The sequence below is a fragment of the Myotis yumanensis genome, unplaced genomic scaffold (assembly GCF_028538775.1).
Source record: "Myotis yumanensis isolate MYYU_CA2020_CCGP unplaced genomic scaffold, mMyoYum1.0.hap1 SCAF_6, whole genome shotgun sequence".
NCBI lineage: Eukaryota > Metazoa > Chordata > Mammalia > Chiroptera > Vespertilionidae > Myotis > Myotis yumanensis.
In genome coordinates, this window is record NW_027223757.1 from 53,512,472 (window position 1) to 53,533,216 (window position 20,745).

The window sequence follows — 20,745 nt, forward strand, 5'->3', positions numbered from 1 at the left end:
TCCGCCTGCGGGAAAGAGCGTCCTGCCGCGCCCGCCGGCTCTGGCCCACAGCGACCCCTACAGTTCGGAGGCTGCGGCGCGGGCTCTGCAGGCACGGGGCTCCAGTGACTCCCGGGTTTGCAAGGGGTGTGTTTTGATTTCTTACATTTTTACCGTTCGTTTCCAGCCTCCCAGGTTCAAATAACCTTCCAACTTTGTGTGTGTGTTGTATAAATAAAAGAAGAAGAAGAAGAAAGAAAGAAGTAAAAGAAGAAGAAATAAAAATAATTATATAAATTTATATAATGGAAGGAGAAAGCATTATCTTTCGGGAAAGAAGGCTTAGATATGGTCTCTTCCTACCCACATTATTCACATGTACAGTTAATACTCTGCCATTCTATTAGTGCCCTGAGATGCCAAGATGCAAGCTATGTGTGTAGCTATGGTTATCATAAGAATAGCTATGGACCCCTGTTTGCAAATACTTTCCCGATTTAAATTTGTGGGGATACAAGTTATATTAAAACAAACACAATAGAATATCAGGTGCCCAGATCTTGACATGGATTTATGTAAAGCTTTGGCAAGTGGATTTTGAATTTAAAAGTTGTTCTCTCAAGCCAAATTATCTTTATATTTGATTAGAAGTTTCATTTTTTAAAAATATATTTTATTGATTTTTTTACAGAGAGGAAGGGAGAGGGATAGAGAGTTAGAAACATCGATGAGAGAGAGACATCGATCAGCTGCCTCCTGCACATTCCCTACTGGGGATGTGCCCGCAACCAAGGTACATGCCCTTGACCTGACCGGAATCGAACCTGGGACCCTTGAGTCCGCAGGTGGATGCTCTATCCACTGAGCCAAACCGGTTAGGGTGAGGCTTCATTTTTTAAAGTTCATTGATATCTGGTATTATTAGGCAATCTGACAAAATAAGTTAAACTTAAAAACCTGTTTGCGACATGAAAAGATGCTAAACATTACTTATCATCAGGGAAATGCATATCAAAACCACAATGAGATATCACTTCACACCTGGTAGAATGGCTATTATAAAAAGGACAGGGTCTTTTGCAAAGCAAACATTTTGAACTTTGATGAAGTCCAAATTATCCACTTTTCTTAATTTTTGGCTTGTGCTTTTTCTATCATTTCTAAGAACTCTTTGCCTATCCCTAGTTTTCAAAGAGTTTTTCCTATGTTCTTTTCTAAAATTTTTATAGCAATATGTTTTACATTTAGCTCTATAATACATTTTGAGTTAATTTTTTATAAAGTACAAGATTTAAGTTGAGATTTAATTTTGAGGGGGCTAATTGCTACCCATTCATATACTTGTTTTTCATTTGGGTATCCTCTTTTCCAAAAATATCTATTTTTTGCCTGCTTTTCTATTGGATTTTCTAAGTTGTTCTTATTGATTTGCATACGTTCTAAAAAAAAAAAAAACTAGCTATGAGTCTCTTTGCAGATGTATTGCAAATATCTTCTCCCAATTGTGATTGCCTTTTCACTCCCTTAATGGTATCTTCTGATGTTAATGAAATTTGATGATCAAGTCCTTGAAAAATTGAAATTCACTTTACTAACCCTTATGATTACTGCTTTTAGTATCATGTTTAATAAATCATTTTCTACATCAAAGTCATGAAAATATTCTTTGTTATCTTCTAGAATCTGAGACTCTTTATTGTTTTCTCTTTCTTGTTTACATCTACAATCCTTCTAGAGTTATGTTTGTGTAATGTGTGAGGTAGGAATTTACATTCATTATTTTCCATACATATTTCCACTTGACCAGCACTGTCTATTGTAAAGAGGGTCCTTTCCCCATTGCACTGCAGTACCACTGTGGTGAAAAAATTAAGGACCATAGGTGTGGGGTTGTCTCTGGACTTCCAAGGGATTGGTTTATGTAATTGTGGCAGCTGGTTAAGTTGGTCCTATAAGGCTGTCACCTTCTGGTCTGATGCTGGAGTTCAAAGTCCAGAGTTGGCAGTCAGGAAGGGAAGATCATGAAGGGAGCTGGAACTCAGAATCCTGAGTTGGAAATCCACAAGGAGGGACTGAAACCTTTGTTCTTGTTGCCTCTGACCTTGGTGACAGGGGTACCCTATAGAAGCCCCCAGTTGTAGAGCTAAACACACACCTGGGCCAGGAGTCAGGGGAGATGAAGAGGATCCTGGAGAAGGTAGAGTGATGGCAGGTCCAGCTGCCACTTCCCAACAGCTCAGTGCATCAGCAGATCAGTAACAACATGCAGCACCTACAGTAGCTGCTGCTCCCCCTTTACCTTCCAAATCTCCCAAGTTTCTCCCTTGTTGCCCGCCCCCCCCTTTATCAGGAACATACAAGAAAGGGAATTCTAGGATGTGTAATTCAGCCTCGACAAGTGGTCACTTCACAAAGCCATCATGAAGTTACTTATTATGTCGCTGTCTTTCCTTTGAGGAAAAGGAGGTGGAGATGTGTTTCTTTTAAGATTGTTTTCACTACCCAGTGAAACATAGAATTTTATGTTTCACTTCTTTCAGCACTTCCATAAGTCATTGTATTGTTTTCTGGAGTCTATTGTTAACCAGCAGTCTTATTTTGTTCTTTGAAAGTAATGCATCTTTTTACCTGGTCTTTGTCTTTGGATTTCAGTAGTCTTATTATGATCCACCTAACCATGTTTTCCTTTGTATTTAATCCTGCTTGGGATTCATAAAGCTTCTTGAATTTGTCTTGATGACTTTCATATGATTTAGGAGATTCTTAGCCAATAATTAAATATTATTTCTTCCTATTTTCTCTCACCTCTTTTTTCAGGACTCTAATTACTCATATATTAAAACTTTTCTCTGGGTTCCAAATGTCTTTTTTTTTTTGTATTTTTCATTCTATTTTCTCCCTGTACTTCAATCTGGATATTTTCTGTCTTCCAGATTGCTAACTCTCTCTTCAGCTAAGGTGAGATAATAAAAAAGGCAGAAACCTTTATTGTCTGAATATTCTTCTGTTGTCTCTTTATATGGCAATAACTTTGCTGAATTTTCTCTAGAGAATAAACAAAACCAAATCCAGTCATTTCAAAATTTTCCGTGTTACTAATAATTTACAATAATATGTTTCTGATTACTTTTTGGTAATAGCATATAAATTGGAGATTACTATCAATTTGGGGAAAGTCTCCATTAAGTTTCTTCATATTTGGAAGAATTTTCCAGACTAAAATCTCCTTGATATATTTCAAACCTCAGTTCTCCTCTACAACACACATCCTTCTGATGTTGCGTTTCTTTGGACACATACAAATTGCAATGAGACCTTGCTCTCTGCACCTTTGGTAAAGGCAATGAGTGAGGGGGCCCAAGGGGAAATAGGATGATTCTTAGAATCAGAACACCTTGTGATAACTTAACTCTAAACAAAGGTGAATGTGAACCACACAAATATCTTCACTAAACCCAAAACGAAACCTGCAACAACTTTCCCTTAGCTGGATCCTCAAGATGCCCATGGCCATTCCTCTCTATCTGACAGGAGGGGAAATGCAAGGAAGGAGAAACTGGAGTAGAGACAGCAGTCTCAAGGGATTATCTTGACAGTGAAAATATCTTATATTCTCAAATTTTATAGAAATGTAAAACTATGAGAACACACTGCCAGGGCCCCTTCCACACCTTAGAGGGGTCTGTGCAGGTGAGGGGCCTTGAAGCTTAATCTTCATTAGTTTCAGGGTAAATGTATCTTGCATTAAAATATTAAAGACCCTCCAAAGAGTTAGCTCACCTGGGATCGTGATCGACAAGAAAGGAAAGCTCAGCCCTGCCCTTTATATAAATTCACATACATGGTCTTGGAGAGACTCAGTTACCACATCAAACCCTATCCCCTAACAGTCTTGTTTCAGTAGGACTTTCTGGGGGGAGGGGTAAGAGCAATAGTTATTACCCAAATTCCTTCTCTCTCTCCAAGCCTCATGTAATGTCAAATATACTGTATCTCCCCAGTCAAATATACTGCTCCCAGCTGCCCTGTTCTCACCTCAACATTCTCAGAGGACAGAAGTGGTGAGGGTGTTCTGAAATACACTATCCTTACAGAAGACTGGAATGAATAAAGCCTTGCCTACCTCCACTCTCCATTCCCCCGAAACCCACCGCAATAGTCTTTAAAAAGAAAGGCCATTACACATGCTGGATTTACTCTCAGCTTTTCCAGTAGGCTAAAGATGCTGAACAAACAGACTTGGGGATTCAGGGTGTGGCCGCAGAATATCAGCTTTGGGCGCCATAATCTTAAATCTACTAGTATCTACAACCATATGCAAGCTTCGTGCAGTTAACTGTGTTTATTATACCACAAGGAGCAAAATGTAAACATACTTAGGCCATTAAAACTTCAAAGAACGGACGGCTATTTTATGTCCGTGTTTACTTTGCAGTACACCATCTGCTCGGCTGTTATGGCAACATGCAGGGTGGCGCAATCCACAGACCTGAAAAGGATTTGAAATATGTGCTTCTCCTCTGAAACACAAAAGAAGACGTCTAAGGTACTTTTTAAATGTTTTTGTGTATTTCTTGTTTTTAGTTTAGTCAAGCTCTGGGGGAAGCATTTTACTGAATTATTTCATCTTTTGTAATTATGTATGTATGTATGTATGTATGTATTAACATTTTTGCCTGTCTGTTCTGTTGGAATAAGCAATCACCTGAAGAAATAATGCTTCTACTTTTAACATATTGAAATTCCTTTACATACGGGAATCTCAGATTGCTTCATCAAATGTTATTCATTACTTTACCTTTTCAACCTTAAATTGAACTACCTTTTATCAAATGCCTATAATACAGCAGAAACTGTTACCCAATACGTTCACATTACTGCCAGGGAATCAGAGCTAATAGTTCCCAAGCACATAATGAAGTTAAAGTTACAATGTTTATTCCAACCATCCTGGAGTGGCAGATCCTTACTCATGTATGTACTTATTTATATTTTATATTGTTAACCTCCAGCTTACCTTCAGACTTGTAGATTTTCTATATGAATGGGATTGTGCTGCCTATACTTACGTCTCCACCTAAAATGTAACTATTCTTTTGCAGGGAGAGCATGCAAGTGACTAAATTAAGAACTGATTATCTGGGAAAAGTTGATGGAGGAGAAGTAAATGTGTTGTTTTTTTCTCCAATATCTGCGTTAACATCTATATGCACACAAAGCCATTCATATTATTATTTCTTTAAGCAAGTTCAAATAATACAGGGAGAGAGATAAAAACCTAGGCTTATCTGTCGCACAAGTGAAATGACTGTTACACTGTACATACTGTGACCATAAGTTGTATCTAAATGCTTTCTGATACTCTGCACTGGTTTCCTGAGTAAAGGTGCACAGAATGTTCATGAGGAAAACATGACCTTTTGTTTATTGACTCAACAACAAAAATTAAGTGGAGCCAGAGGCACATGCATCTGTCAACGTTGAGCCCGGTCTAACCCTGAACAGTTTGAGAAAGTGGAAGCTGAACAGATGCTAGGTAATATGTGAGTTCCTTGTTCTTAGGAAAACAAGATTTCAAACATTTCTTGGATGTGGAAAATGCTCCGATAAATTGATGCTTTGGTCACAAATACTGAAAATGCGAGCCCTGCCCAACCCGTGCGGCTCAGCAGTTGAGTATCAACCCAGGAATCAAGAGGTCACAGTTCGATTCCTGGTCAGGGCACATGCCCAGGGTTGCGAGCTCGATCCCCACTAGGGGGCGTGCAGGAGGCAACTGATCAATGATTCTCTCTCATCATTGATGTTTCTATCTCTCTCCCTCTCCTTTCCTCTCTGAAATCAATAAAAAAATTTAAAAAATAAAAAAGAGTGCTTAAAATAAAAAAGACAGTGCTTCCCTTTTCATATAAAAATGTTGAAAACTCATTGTAGATATAGAAATTGTGCTTAAATGTGGCCTCTCCTACACCCCTCAGATATTCTGCGGCCAGGGAGCATTTTTGCTCCATCCTTTCCTGCATCAGCCAGAAGAGGGACTGATCACCTGTGGCAGCAGAGTAAGAGGCAGTGGCTCAAGGCAGTTTTGCAACCCATTCTTATTAGAAGTGAAACCTCAGAAGCACTTGATGTTACAAATATCATATTATTAAGGGTTATTTACTGTGTTCCTGGAGTTGTTCTAGATGCTACAGATCTCCTACAAGCTCCTGGTGTCACTGAGAATCGCTGTTATAAGGAGATGGGTTCTTCCTTCTTCATGTAGATATCTTGTGTTCACAGATTGTACTGAAAAACAATTGATCTGAGATGCCGGGGAAAGTTCCTCGCATACGTGCTTTGCTGCCCAGCACAAAAGGTACATTTTTTTTTGTTTGTTTTTGATGTCTATGCCTACTTCTCTCATTTCTGGTGCCATTTGTATGACAGAAATCTCACAACCCAAGGTCAGTTTTGCTTTCAATAGGCAAAGTTAATGACAGCTACCACTGTTGAGCAGCTGTACTGAAGTAGGGACTGCCTCTCCCATTTTGCAGACAAGGAAATGCAAGAGGACTCCAGCATCTTGAGCAAGGACACAGAGTAAAATAAGAAACAGGTCCAGGATTCCATCCCTGGTTGGTCTGAACTCAGAGTCAGTGAGATCTCTACTCTCAAAAAAATATCTTGAAATATAATTGACACCAAATTCCGATAAATAACTTTCTTGGACCTTGCCTCTTCAGGCTAAACATCTCCAGTTGCTCTGATCTTTTTTTTTTTTTAATGATGTTAAAGACACCCTCTCTACCCTGGTCACTGTCTTTTAGTCCTACTTGAGTTTGTCAAAGGTCCCACCGAGGCCAGAACAAAACACAGTGCCCCACCTGTGACTGAGCTGAGTAAAAAGCTCCCTGACCTTCCCTGGAGGAGACATTACGCTGAAAAACAATACGGACTAGCTTCAGAGCACAGGCTCCGTGCACGATGGTTCCCGGTGCACAGCGCCAATACCTCACTGCAGCCAGCTGTGATGTTAACTTGCAGAATCTTAGTCATGTTCTTCTGATATGGCATCTGCATTCAACTCGACTCTGTCATCTTTCTTACCAGAGTGATCACTAAGACAGGCCTTCCTGCAGCTCCCACCCTCGTGCAGTTGATCCAGGGGGACAACTTGGACATTCGAAGGCTCTGGTGTACACTGCCTGTCTGCTCTGGGTGCTGACTCTTGTTGACATGCTCCAGGGCCACATTTTCACCCTGAAAAGAAAGCTATCCAAATCCAAATCTTAAAAGAGAACAGGGTTTCCAGTATTCATTCCACTCTTTGTCCAGTTCTGTCTTCTCTTATTTCTCCCTATCCCTAGCTTTCTGACTTCATTCTGATAGTTTTACTACCATATTCCATGTTTTGCAGGCTTTATTATGTTTGTTTCTCCAAACAAAAAATAGAGGTAGAAGAATTAAATCTTGTCAAAAGCATAGAAGGAATCGTGAGTATACTTGAGAGGATGTAGGGTTCAGCAGAGGGACTTCGCCCAGAACACACCCATGATTCTGCCTGTCAGTAAAATCAAAGATCCAACCCATACTCTATTTCCTCTATACAGCCTTTCCGGGTTGCTCCAGCCCTTGGCAATTTCGCTCCCCACTAGCTTCTGTGCAAGGTGCTGCAAGATCCTTGAGAACAGGGAGCTTTGTCTAGAAAATGATGCCTCTGCTTCACTGGGTCATGGAATGCTACCTTTGTTTGGGTTATTGCTGACATTATTGGGAAGCCTGGGTCGTCTCAATCTCAGCACTCGGGGATCCAGTAAGGCCGCCCTGAAGGTTGCCCTAACAACAAACTACCTGAGTTTAACCGCTCCTGGCAGAAGGTCTCTCAGTGCAAACAGGTAATGCTTTAAGACCATGGCTAAAATCTGCTACGTGCTCATTCAAAACAATGGAGTGGAAACTGAAAGAGATGAGCAGTTGCAGAGACAAGGCCTTGGGATCTTATCATGGTAATAGCCCTTTGGAAACCGGGTCACCATTCTGGGACCCTGGAATCTCTGTAAAAACCAAACCAAACAAGGTTTGCTTTACTGGGTATGGAGAAGTTTCATCCAGTAATAAAATTAATGAAAAGTGATGATTTCTCTAAATAAATGGCACTCTTCTTTGAATATTGGATTGGAAACATGAATACAGGAATAATTTAAAGGCCCTGAGTGCTAAGAGAAGGATGAGAACCTGCACTGAGATTCGGGGCCTGGGCAGCTGGCCACCGCAGCGGGAAGGAAGGAGCTCTGGGACTTGGGTCTCCCGTCCTTTCCTACTTTCGGTTCTGACTCTAGGACCTGAGGCAGGCTGCTCTCTGCAGTTCTGTTTTCTTATCTTTAAAATAAAGACATTAAATTTTATGAGCTCTAGTCTCATTTCCAATGGTAAAATTCTGTTTCTAAGCTATTCTTAGTCTAAGAGAAACATGTTAAGCTATTCTTATTCTAAGAGATACATGATTTCATTTTAATTTTTACATAACTTTAATTTTAGCCAAAACTCACACCTAGAAATGGGTCCATAAAAAAATAATTACTTGCCTTAACTGGTTTGGCTCAGTGGATAGAGCGTCGGCCTGCGGACTGAAGGGTCCCAGGTACGATTGTGGTCAAGGGCATGTACCTTGGTTGCGGGCACATCCCCACTAGGGAGTGTGCAGGAGGCAGCTGATCAATGTTTCTCTCTCATTGATGTTTCTAACTCTCTATACCTCTCCCCTCCTCTCTGTAAAAAATCAATAAAATATATATTTTTAAAAAAAGATAACTACTCTCTCTCTCTCTCTCTCTCTCTTCTATCACTATTGTATGCATAGGAAATGTCTGTTATCAATGTTTCCTGGGGTTAGGAAAATGATTTTTACAATGCCTTTTTACCTCCTGGATTTCTAAGAAGAGGGCATATGAAGTAAAGTTAAAATAACCTCATCAAAGGTAGACTGAATTAAATTGCTCTTTTGCCTATTGTTTTTTTTTAAATTTGTTTTGTTGGGTTTTTTTTTTTCTGGTAGATAGGCTTTAATAAATAAGCTTGGAAAATCATTTAAAGAGATGAAACACTCATTGTTCTAGCTTCTTTGTGTAAATGCTGACAAGGTTTTATAAAAAGAAATGTTCAATGAACTGTGTACATGAGTGGCTTTGAATTCATTTACCCCGGTTCAGTTCTCTTTTAATGTATATTGTAAACAGCAGAGACACAAGAATTCTCATCTAGATTATGAGCCAAAACAAATGATCAGTTACCCTGTTTGGCTTGCACTACCTTGGAAACCACTGGGCTCCATTTTCCTGAGTGTAGAGCACTAGTTCCCTCTCAGGGAAATGATACAATCAACTCATGGTTTTTTAAATTGAACAAGCAGCCAACTGGATCTCTTCTTAATCTCCACATCTGTGTCAGGAGGTAAGCTTACTTCTCTTGTGATAGGATTTATTTAATAGGAAAATGGCATTTCTTGTAATTGGGTAGTCATTACTTCTTTCCAAAATGTTTCGGGGAGAGAAGTAATCCTAATCATTACAAACGCAGACATGTTGCTGTTCAGTTTGTTGCTGCATCACAGATGGCCTTTCTGCATAAGCTGCCTCTAAGCAATGTTGCCCATTTGGAACTTGTTGACCTAGTGCTTTGGGAGGCTGTGGCCAAGTCAGAAGGGCTGGCCTGAGCACAGTGTAAGCTGATGTGACTGTGTGGGGCGACAGGCGCAAGGAACAGCACAGGCCCTTTCAGTGGCCTTTCTGTGTGACTTGAGGAGAGCTTTGTACTATTCCTAAGAGGTGAGCCTCTAAAAGTGACAGTGCCTTTAAATTGTGAAGGAATTTAAGTATGAGAACTAACATACTTAAATTGTCATTTTCACATGAAAAAGCATAGTAGGAAACTATTGGGAAAAAGTTAACTTAATTATTGGACCTTTTACATTACATTTATCTTCAAGAAGTGGTATATGTATGCATGTGTTGGCCTATGCAGGTGCATTCTACTCAGCGTTGTTCACGGAAACCTCAGTGTTGACAATTTATTTTTTTCAGCATACTGTTTTTACATGCATAAAACTGAAAATGAGATGTAAAATAATTTTACACCAACAGGCTAATCCTTAGACTTATGATTCTTATGCAATTATATTTACAAAAAAAAAGCAAACATCACAAAACCAATAAAATTAAAAGTAATTAAAATTTAGTGGACAAACAATATTTTGCTGAAATTAAATCACTGCTCACTAAGAGAATAAGATACTGAGCTCAGGAGCCCAGGTTCTTTGAGTGGGTCCTGCCTTGCCCACCGTGGTTTGGGTAACGGCTTGTTCTTCCACCACTTGTCTCCCCTCAAACTACTCACTTCACTCATGCTGCAATCTCAACATGGCTTCCTTTGGCTTTCTCTTGAGCACAACCCAACATGTGTTGGTTAGTCCAGATAATTAAAAAGTTCTGTAATGTGGTTCCAATATGAATTTAAATATGATGCAAATATCAGATGTCAGCCAACGTTTTCTGCAAAGGGTGAGATAATAAATATTTTATGCTTAGAGGGCCATACATGCTATCTCCATTGCAACTACTCAACTCTGCTATTTTAACATGAAAGCAAATATAGACAATAAGAAGTGAATGGGCATGGCTGTTTCCCAAAACACAACCCTGTATTTAAAACAGGTGGTAAACTTAATTTGGCTTGAAGGCTATGGAGTTTGCCAAATTCATTTGGGATTATTAATAAAATTATTAAACAGGTGAATCAACATTGGTGCCAATCATGAAGACTACTGTTGCTATCAGTTTAACACTTGAATTATTTGAGTAAATAGAAATGAATATATATATTTCCTAACCATCAATGTTAATATTAGATATGACAACCAAGTGATATGAAAATTACTTTAATTTCTCATTTTTTAGCTGAATCTCTTAGTGTGGTCAGGGGGAAGAATTAAGGCTCTTGAAGACTATATGAGTAGTTAGTTATTTTATAGGAAAGAGGAAAGAAGTTTGAGACCGAATACTTCACCTGAGATTCAAATTTGCTTTTTTTTTTTTTTTTTTTAGTTAAATGTAGCTAATAAGTATTTATTAAACAGCTACTTTATGCTATGCACTTTGGAGGATACAAAACAAGTAGAAAATATGGTTTTCAACTCCAAACAACATATAAGGTTCTTTGGGGAGAAACAATCTATATAAGACTAGTTAAGATGTTATATCATCAAATGCTAAAATATGTTCTGAGGCTTAGTAGGAGCTATAAAATCTGAAGAGAGAGAAGTCACAACTTGGAAGGCTATGAGGAGGAGGTAGAGCAGAGAGGAGGAAGGAGCATGGAGATGAAAATGACCTGTGGGCTTGAGATGGGAGACAGGGGTAGGCAGAGGGGGGGAGGATGAACAATCTGACCAAAGTGGGTCAGTGTTGGTAGACAAGACGTTGGGGACATCTCCCACTTGCTTTTCTTACAGGATGGTCTGGATCTCAAGTCCAACTAGGAGTTAGACGAAATGGGGACCTCAGAACAGGAATGCCGAGTTTAATGGAAAATGGAGTGACACTTAATTCAGGTAGAGGTAGAGAGGCTGGTACAAGGAGAAGAATGACTGAGGTAGGTCCCCAAGTGTTCCTGGAGAAGTTTCTAAGATCTAGAGAGGCTGTGTTCCCATTCATTATTTAGGCATGGGGTGTGCCATAGTGGACAATGAGGATACTTGCTTATGTTGCCAAATAAAATATATGTAGATTGCCCAGTTAAATTTTAATTTCCAATGAATACTTATTTAGTATAAGTAATCCCAAATATTGGATAGCAGGCATACTTATACTAGAAAATTATTCATTGTTTATCTAAAACTCAAATTTAACCAGATATCCTACATCTTTATTCACTCAATTTGACAACCCTAGTCCCTCTATCAGAGAACACACAGTCTATACAGATATTGCTCATATAAATAAGTGTAAGTGGAATGAAGGAAAGAAGGCCAATATTATAAACAAGAATACCAAGGAAGACTGAAGTTAGATTGGTGGAGTCAGGGAAGACCTCTCTGATTCAGGTGAAGGAACAAGTGGATCTAGGTCTAAAGGAGGAAGTGAAGGAAGAGCAGCATGCCTGAATTCAGTGTACCTTGGAGATGTGCAAGATGAGGTTGGACAGACAGGCAAGGGCACCACTACGCAGGGCTTTGCCTTCCAGTGAAGTATTTGGCCTTTTCCCTACCTTAACTGCAATGGGAAACCATGTCACAGTTTTAAGCAGAGAAATGAGACCATACAACCTCCATTTAAAATGTTAATCTGGTTATAAAGTGAAGAATGAGTTAGAAGAGGTCAAGAATGAGAAAAGGGGAGATAGATAAGATGCTATTATGGTGTACCAGGCAGGAACTGAGGGTGGCTTGGATTAAGGTGGTGGTGGTGCAGACAAAAAGAGTGAGAAGAAGTTTTGGGATACGTTTCAAAGGTAGAAACTTTGGACTTGAATAGAGATTGGATGTGGGCTTTGGAGCAGAGAGAAGGTGAAGAAAAAATTCCACGTTTCAACATGTGGGTGGGTACTGGTGTGATCTACTGAGGTAGAGAGCACTGGAGGCAGAGCAGTGCTCTGGGGGAGGTGGAAAGTAGAGGAGCAATAGCAAGGGTTCACTTTGGGACATTTTCAGTTTATGAGATGACATCCTAGTACAGATGACAAGGAGGCAGCTGTAGCTCAGAGGTGAGAGGTCTGGACTGGACATTTGAGGAGTCACTGACATATATGTGCAGGCAAGGAAGATTGAAAATGATTCAGCACATAATTTTCCTACCTGGTAACCTTCCTGATATATATTAATAAGCTGGCTTTGTAAATGTTTATTCTATAAACAGCCTTGTTCAACCGTCACAAACACATACACGCAGAGAATAGTAATAGCTCTGATATTGTATGGTTTATTTTTATTAAGTTTATTTTCTTCAAGTGTATGTTCATTTTGTAAAAAACATTATTGGCACCACAAAAAATCGTGAGAAGGGGGATATAAGAACTTTTTTTCATTGATAAGGATTAATATTTTGTTATTTCTCCTTTTCTCCCTATTTTCATTTCCTATATAAACAGTTCTCCATAAATGTTGTTATTTAAACCACTATTGTTCCCTTATATTCCAAATAGGCATCTTCCCACCCACATTTTTGGGGAACTTATTTGGTAGAAATTATATATATACAGTGGGGCCTTGACTTAGGAGTTTAATTCGTTCCGTGACAGAGCTCGTAACTCAAATTACTTGTATGTCAAATCAACAGTGAACAAGTAAGACACGTGATGCTGGGCCAATGTTGTGGCGTTCACTGTGACGTTTGCTGCGCCAACTAGCGGTGGGGTATCTGAAGCTGGCTCGTAACCTGAATTTTAGCTCGCAACTCAAAGCAAAAAATCGGCCGAGAGATGGCTCGTGTCTTGAAAAACTCGTTAGTCGGGACACTTGTAAGTCAAGGCCCCAATGTATTGGTAAAAATATATACATAACAAAATTTATTTTGATCATTTTAAGTGTACAATTCAGTAACATTAATTATAGTATTGTGCAACCATCACTACTATCTATTTCCAAAAAATTTTCAACCCCAACCTGAAACTCTGTAATCATTAAGCAATAACAATCCATTTTTTTCTTCCTTCTGGTACCTGGATTTGTCTAATCTAGTTTCTAGCTCTAGGAGTTTGCTAGATACTTCATATAAGTGGAAGCACGCAATAGTTATCCTTTTGTGTCTTATTTCACTTACCATAATGTCTTCTTTAAGATTCATACTTGCTGTAGCATGTAGCAGAACTTCCTTCCTTGTTCTGACTGAATAATTTTGTTTATCCATTCATCTGTTGATGTAACAAGTCGTGTTTACCTGTTGGCTACTGGAAATAATGCTGTAATAAATCTTGCATACAAACATCTCTTTGAGAGCCTGTTTTCAAAAAACATTTTTTGATATTTACCCAGAAGTGGAATTGCTGGGTCATAAGGTAATTCTAAGTTTAGCTTTTTGAGGAACTGCCAAATTGTTTTTCACAGTGGCAGCACCATTTTACATTTCCACCAGTTTTGTACAGGATTCCAATTTCCCCACCATCCTTGCCCACACTTGTTAGTTTACCTTTTAAAGATTATACCCATCCTAGTAAGTGTGAAGTCGTATCTCATGCAGTTTTGATTTCATTTCCCTAGTGACTAATGATGTTGAGATCTTTTCCTGGGTGGATTGGCCATTTGCATATTTTCTTTGGAGAAATGTTTATTCAGGTTTTGCCCATTTTTAAATCGAGTTGTCTTTTTGTAGTTGAGTTTTAGGAATTTTAAAATATATTCTAAATATTAAGCCCTTACCAGATATATGACTTAAATATTTTTTCTCATTTTGTAGGTTGCTTTTTTAACTTTCCTGATAACGTTCTTTGTTTTTTTTTTTTGCTTTGATGAATTCTTTTTTTTTAATTAAATCTTTATTGTTCAGATTATTACATTTGTTCCTCTTTTTTCCCCCCATAACTCCCCTCCTTCCAGCTCCCACCCCACCCTCCGCCCTCACTCCCCACCCACCGTCCTCATCCATAGGTGCACAATTTTTATCCAGTCTCTTCCCGCATCTCCCACACCCCTTCCCCCCCTCCCCCAAGAATAGTCAGTCCATTCCCTTTCTATGTCCCTGATTCTATTATAATGAACAGTTCATTCTGTTCTTCAGATTATTTATTCACTTGATTCTTAGATTCACTTGTTGATAGATGCATGTTTGTTGTTCATAATTTATATCTTTACCTTTTTCTTCTTCTTCCTCTTCTTAAAGGATACCTTTCAGCATTTCATATAATACTGGTTTGGTGGTGATGAACTCCTTTAGCTTTCCTTATCTGTGAAGCTCTATATCTGACCTTCAATTCTGAATGAAAGCTTTGCTGGATAAAGTAATCTTGGTTGTAGGTTCTTGGCACTCATCACTTTGAATATTTCTTGCCACTCCCTTCTGGCCTGCAAAGTTTCTGTTGAGAAATCAGCTGACAGTCGTATGGGTACTCCCTTATAGGTAACTGAGTTTCTTTCTCTTGCTGCTTTTAAGATTCTCTCTTTGTCTTTTGCTCTTGGCATTTTAATTATGATGTGTCTTGGTGTGGTCCTCTTTGGATTTTGTTTAGGGTTCTCTGTGCTTCCTGGACCTGTAAGTCTATTTCTTTCACCAGGTGGGGGAAGTTTTCTGTCATTATTTCTTCAAATAGGTTTTCAATATCTTGCTCTCTCTCATCTTCTGGTACCCCTATAATTCTGATGTTTGTACGCTTGAAGCTGTCCCAGAGGCTCCTTACACTATCTTCGTATTTTCGGGTTCTTTTTTCATTTTGCTTTTTTGGTTGGGTGTTTTTTGCTTCTTCGCATTTCAAATCTTTGACTTGATTCTTGCGCTCCTCTGGTTTGCTGTTGGGAGTCTGTATAATATTCTTTATTTCAGTCCATGTATGCTTAATTTCTAGTTGGTTCTTTATCACAGCATTGAGGGTCTCATTAGATTTCTTGTAGATCTCAATAAGTTTATCGGCAGCTTCTAGACAGTTCTTGAGAGACCTCAAAAGTGTGGTTCTGAACTCAATATCCTCCCTTGATAGTTTTGTCCTGTTTTTTTTGTCTCTGCATTTTTTATGCTTTCTTGGTGCACCCCCTAGTGGTCTTTGTGCGCAGTCTTGTTGTAGTTAAGCCTTGATTGTTGTAGTTAATACTAGAGGGATTTGACCTCCAGGTCGACTGGCTGTGAGAATCAGCTGTCCTGATAATGTTCTTTGATGAACAAGTTTTATTGTTGTTATTAATCCTCACCTGAGGATATTGTTGTTTTTTCCAATTGCTTTTCAGAGACAGTGGAAAGGAGGGAGGAGGGAAGGGCGGGTGGGCGGGGGAGAGAGAAGCACTGATGTGAGAGAGACATGTCGATTGGTTGCCTCCGGAACATGCCCTGACTGGGGCTGGGAATCGAACCTGCAACCCAGTTGAACCCAGGACCCTTCCATGTGCAGGCCAATGCTCTAACCACTGAGCAACACTTCTCAGGGCAGAACAAAAGTTTTTTTATGAAGTCCAATTTATCTATTTTTTGTTGTTGTTGCTCATGCTTTTGGTATCATATCTAAGAATCCATTACCAAATCCAAGATCATAAATATTTACCACTATGTGTTCTTTGAAAACTTTTATGGTTTTAGCTCTTATATTTAGATTATTGATCCATTTTTGAGTTGAAATTTTTTTAAATGGTGAGGTAGGAATCCAACTTTATGTTTGGGGGAATTTTGCAACTTTCCAAAATTATTCCTGATATCAAAAATTGAATATTTACTTTCTGAAAGTATTTGATTAACTGAATTTTCCAGATTGAATTCCTGTGCAGTAAACTGCTACTTCTTAAGAGGAGAAAATCATAGAATTGCTTCATTAGAACTGGTAAGTGGAAACTCTTTTAGAAATTGGGAGTAATCCTTGGTGACTTAATGAAAGGGATAAATTAAAGATCTTTATTAAAATAAGGAGACAATCTTGTGCATTAAAATACAAAAATATTTGAGCTAATGACTTCACTTACTGCTTTCAAATGCTTAACAGGCTATTAAATGGAGATTCCTATTTTTCACCTTCACAGGAACAGAGCTAGAGAAAAAAAACAAACAAACAAATTTAACTTGCAATTGAAAAGACTTTGACATCAAGGAAGGTTTTAATGAAAAAAAGCATATATTGCTTATTGAGCACCCACAATGTGTCAGACTCTGTTTTGAGTCCCAGGAGGTAGGTACTATTATCACAAATGAACGTGGACTTGAACCCAAGGAGTCCAACCCTGTGCTCAGGCTTATTTCACTTATGCTAAACAGCTGTTAAAAGTGAACTAACATTAGAACACTCCTCCCTCCTGAGAAAAACCATTTCCTCTTCAGCAGAGAATTTCAAAATAGGTTGGACATTTATCAGTCCAATGAAACTCATAATTTAACAATATCAACCTTTGGATTCTGTTCAAATACTTTTTTTTTTTTACTGCTTTTCTTTTAGCAGAATAGTCTGTATCCACTCTTACCTTCCTCCCTTTTCTAACATGCCCAACAGAGTACTTTCAAATGTTTTGGAACATTACATAAATATCCACTTGAGTAATATGGACAAATGCCCAATGACACGCCATGAGGAAACATAATACTTTTTTATTCCTTTGTAACCTTTGGGGCTTTGTTTTAATAATTCACGGAGACATTAACCTTTCAGGTGGATTTGAGAATCCTTTTTATTTAATACAATTTTGTTTGTGTTCTGAAACCAAGGACATTCAAGTATTAATTCCCTACGGAATAGAGCATTGTGTACATGTACCTTTGTTTTCTCTGAAAACAGCTCTTAACCTTCATACATCTCCTTGGGGCTGTAGCGTGTGGGCTGCTATTTATTGTTCCCTCAGGAGGAGATAATGTGATGTGCTCCAACAGGTGTGCTGTTATAACAATACCCCAAATTTCTTAACCCCCAGGTTCCCTTCACAGCATCATTTCCATGGTACTCTTTTGGCTGAATCTATGAAGAAAGTAAGATGTAATTATTTCTGTAATAGGAAACAGGACCTGAAATGGCAAGATTTTCACCTGAGATATAACAGAGTGTGTTAGTGGCAGACCAGGAGCTCTAACCCACATTGTCTGATTATAGTAGCAAGTTAAGAGCAGCAGTTTTCAACTGCAGAGATTTTGCCTCATTTCTCCAGGGTACATTTGGAAATATCTAGAGACATTTTTGGTTGTCACAAGTGGGGACAGGAGGTGGCAGAGGCCAGGAATGCTGCTCAACACTCCACAATGCACAGGACAGGTGCTAGAATGAAATTTCCAGCCCAAAATGTCAATGGTGCAACTGTTGAGAAACCCTGTTTTAAAGTAATGAAAATTACTTTGTGAGGTATGTGATTGGCCGGCCACAGTGCTGTACACCTGAAACCAATGTGGAATAATGCTGAAGGTGGACTGTGGTTGAAAAATAATTAAAAATAAAAGATTGCATTGCAGTCTGTCACTTCTACCCAACTTTCATTTCTTCCTTTCCTGGGGTCAGACTTGCATCACGGTCTGATGGTTTTCCAAGCCTTTCCCAGCTTCCTCCCTGTTCTCTTTCACAGGCATTTTACCTAATACATTTCTTGCACCTTTAACTGAAAATAAAGTAATGGAGATTGGATTTGAACCCTTCTCTGCACCTCATTGTGTGACCTTGGGAAAGCGGCATTTTTCACAGTCTGCTTTCTCATCTGAAAAATATTAACAACCAAAACCAACACCACCATAAACAAACAAACCCCACTTTCTAGAGTGGTTGGGAGAAACCAACTCAAAAGCACTGGACAGACAGCACTGAGCATATGATGGGCCCAACAAACACAAACCAGGGCCCAGCCCACAAGTTCAATTATGAACAAGACAGAAGCAGAGAGTGCCAGAAAGTTAATGTAACTGAAATGAAAAAGAAGGCTTTTTATAGGGAATAAAAGCAAAAGAGATGGAGAGAAGCACAAGAGAATTAAGCAGCATCAAGTATGTACTAGGAGGACAAGGGAAGAGAAAGATGATGACACTGGGAGGGCTGTACAGATCAGAAAGATTTCAGCAGTGACTTGGAGATAAATTTGAGAAATAACTAGGAGGAATCAGAAGAACTTGGTGAGCAATTAAAAAAGGGTCATGAGAGGAGTCTAGAATGGTTATGAGATTCCTGACTTGGGTGCTTGGTTGTTGGTAATGATAGTCAACCAGCTAAGGAAATCAAAGGGCAGGGAAAATGGACAGATCAATAATGGATGAAGAGTTGGAATGATCATTTTGAGGCAAGAGGAGACTGACCTCTCCCTCCAAACTCGGTAAAGAAGATAAGTTGGGCATGGATGTAAGTAGGTCTGGAGGGATGAGGAAGCATGGGTCTGAGAAAGTTGATATTGTAGAACCTCACTTTTCACTAGGTGAGCTCTGTTCCTCGTATATGATTCAGAACATGAGGGGAAGCAGGGGCAGGGAATAACCTTTAAGGGTTGGGGAAGTACTTTGACAAATTAGGAAAAGTGAGTAGAGACAACAACTTCAAGAAGCTGGCATGTAAGAGACATCTCAAAGTACCAAGGTAACCTAGAGATTTACATCCAATTCTTTCCAGGTCAGCCACAGAACCCATTCTTAGAGAGAAGCAATCAACTAAAAGGATTTGTTTGAAAGCAGGGTAGTATGTGTGGGATGACCAACCAAATTCCCAATTAAACTGGGCATGGGATCAGTTACAAATGTGGGCCAGTTATGTCATCTCCTTGTATGAAAGAGAGCATATCCTTAGGGATTCTTAGGGAGCCCTCAACATCCGAAGTTGTTGTAATGCAGAAGTTTGAGTTTACTTCCCACAATTCCATAATCAAGTAAGACAGTAGGAATAAATGATCAGTAGAATAAAAATAAATGAATCATGATGAAATTGTTTTCTTTTTCAGAATCTTGTCTTCTTTTGAGCCTACGTCATGAGTTGGATATTCCTCAGAGACCTCCTAAGTGGAGTAAATAAACACTCAACTGGGATTGGGCGGATTTGGCTGGCTGTTGTGTTAATCTTCCGTTTGCTGGTCTACATGGTGGCAGCAGAGCATGTGTGGAAAGATGAGCAGAAAGAGTTTGAGTGCAACATTAGACAGCCTGGTTGTGAAAACGTGTGTTTTGACTACTTCTTCCCCATCTCCCAGGTCAGACTTTGGGCCTTACAACTGATCATGGTCTCCACCCCTTCACTTCTGGTGGTTCTACACGTAGCCTATCGTGAGGGTAGAGAGAAAAGGCACAGAAAGAAACTATATGTTAGCCTAGGTACGATGGATGGGGGCCTGTGGTATACTTACCTTACCAGCCTCATTGTTAAACTTGGTTTTGAAATTGGCTTCTTGGTTTTATTTTACAAGCTATATGATGGCTTCAGTGTTCCTTACCTTATGAAGTGTGATCTGAAGCCTTGTCCCAACACTGTGGACTGCTTCATGTCCAGACCCACCGAGAAAACCATCTTCATCCTCTTCATGGTGGTTACCTCATGCCTGTGTATTGTGTTGAATTTCACTGAACTGAGCTTTTTGATTCTCAAGTGCCTTCTTAAGTGCTGTCTCCAAAAATACTCTAAAAGACCCAAGTTCTCAGTGTGTGAGTGCCCCAACCTCAGATATGTTGAATCTGGTGAGGTAGGGGCCTCTCCGCTACTCCAGAATCACCATTCAGCCTCTGCCATAAGCACAACTCAGGAAAGTGAAACAAAGCTACTTTGCAACATACTGTAAGGTTAAACAAAGAAAACCTGCATCCCTCCTAAGCAAGAACTAGGCTGGGATGGGAAACAAAGGGTATCAGCCTTCATGTAATTTAGGAGGAATTAATAAAATTTTCAATATGTGCTCGATCACGTACACCAAACAGAGGTCTCGTTGTTTTGCTTCAGGGTTCATGAATTGTTTTTGAATAGTTAATTGCCAATTAGTCTGAAGAAACCCAGCTAACAGCATCCTTCTAATCTAAGTGCTTAGGTCTGTCAAGTAGAAAGTATAAGAAGTGACACTTCTGACAAACGTGATGTTCTCCAAGGTGCAGCTGAGGCACTGGCCAGCTTTCCGAAGCAGCAGCCACGGCTCCACTCACGCAGCCCCACCCAATCCTCACAGAGAAAGGC

The 20,745-nt window shown here is 39.3% G+C and overlaps 1 protein-coding gene across 5 annotated transcripts; it reads left to right on the plus strand.

Annotated features, from left to right (window-relative positions):
- The first annotated feature begins 4,460 nt into the window (after positions 1–4,460).
- Positions 4,461–20,477, plus strand: GJB7 (gap junction protein beta 7). 5 transcript variants are annotated; one of them, XM_070418131.1, is made up of 4 exons: positions 4,461–4,525; positions 6,262–6,337; positions 16,398–16,467; positions 19,532–20,477. In XM_070418131.1, the coding sequence occupies exon 4, from the start codon at positions 19,559–19,561 to the stop codon at positions 20,357–20,359; it is 801 nt and encodes a 266-aa protein (XP_070274232.1). In that variant the 5' UTR covers positions 4,461–4,525; positions 6,262–6,337; positions 16,398–16,467; positions 19,532–19,558; the 3' UTR covers positions 20,360–20,477. The 5 variants fall into 5 exon arrangements, with proteins under 5 accessions (XP_070274232.1, XP_070274233.1, XP_070274231.1 ...); XM_070418130.1 differs by lacking the exons at positions 4,461–4,525; positions 6,262–6,337 and adding exons at positions 9,296–9,411; positions 16,664–16,809; XM_070418132.1 differs by lacking the exons at positions 4,461–4,525; positions 6,262–6,337 and adding an exon at positions 7,787–7,856.
- The last annotated feature ends 268 nt before the right edge of the window (positions 20,478–20,745 follow it).

What these genes read in the sequence shown, in the direction of transcription:
- GJB7 (XM_070418131.1), top strand. Translation starts at nt 19,559, where the DNA reads ATGAGTTGGATATTCCTCAGAGACCTCCTAAGTGGAGTAAATAAACAC.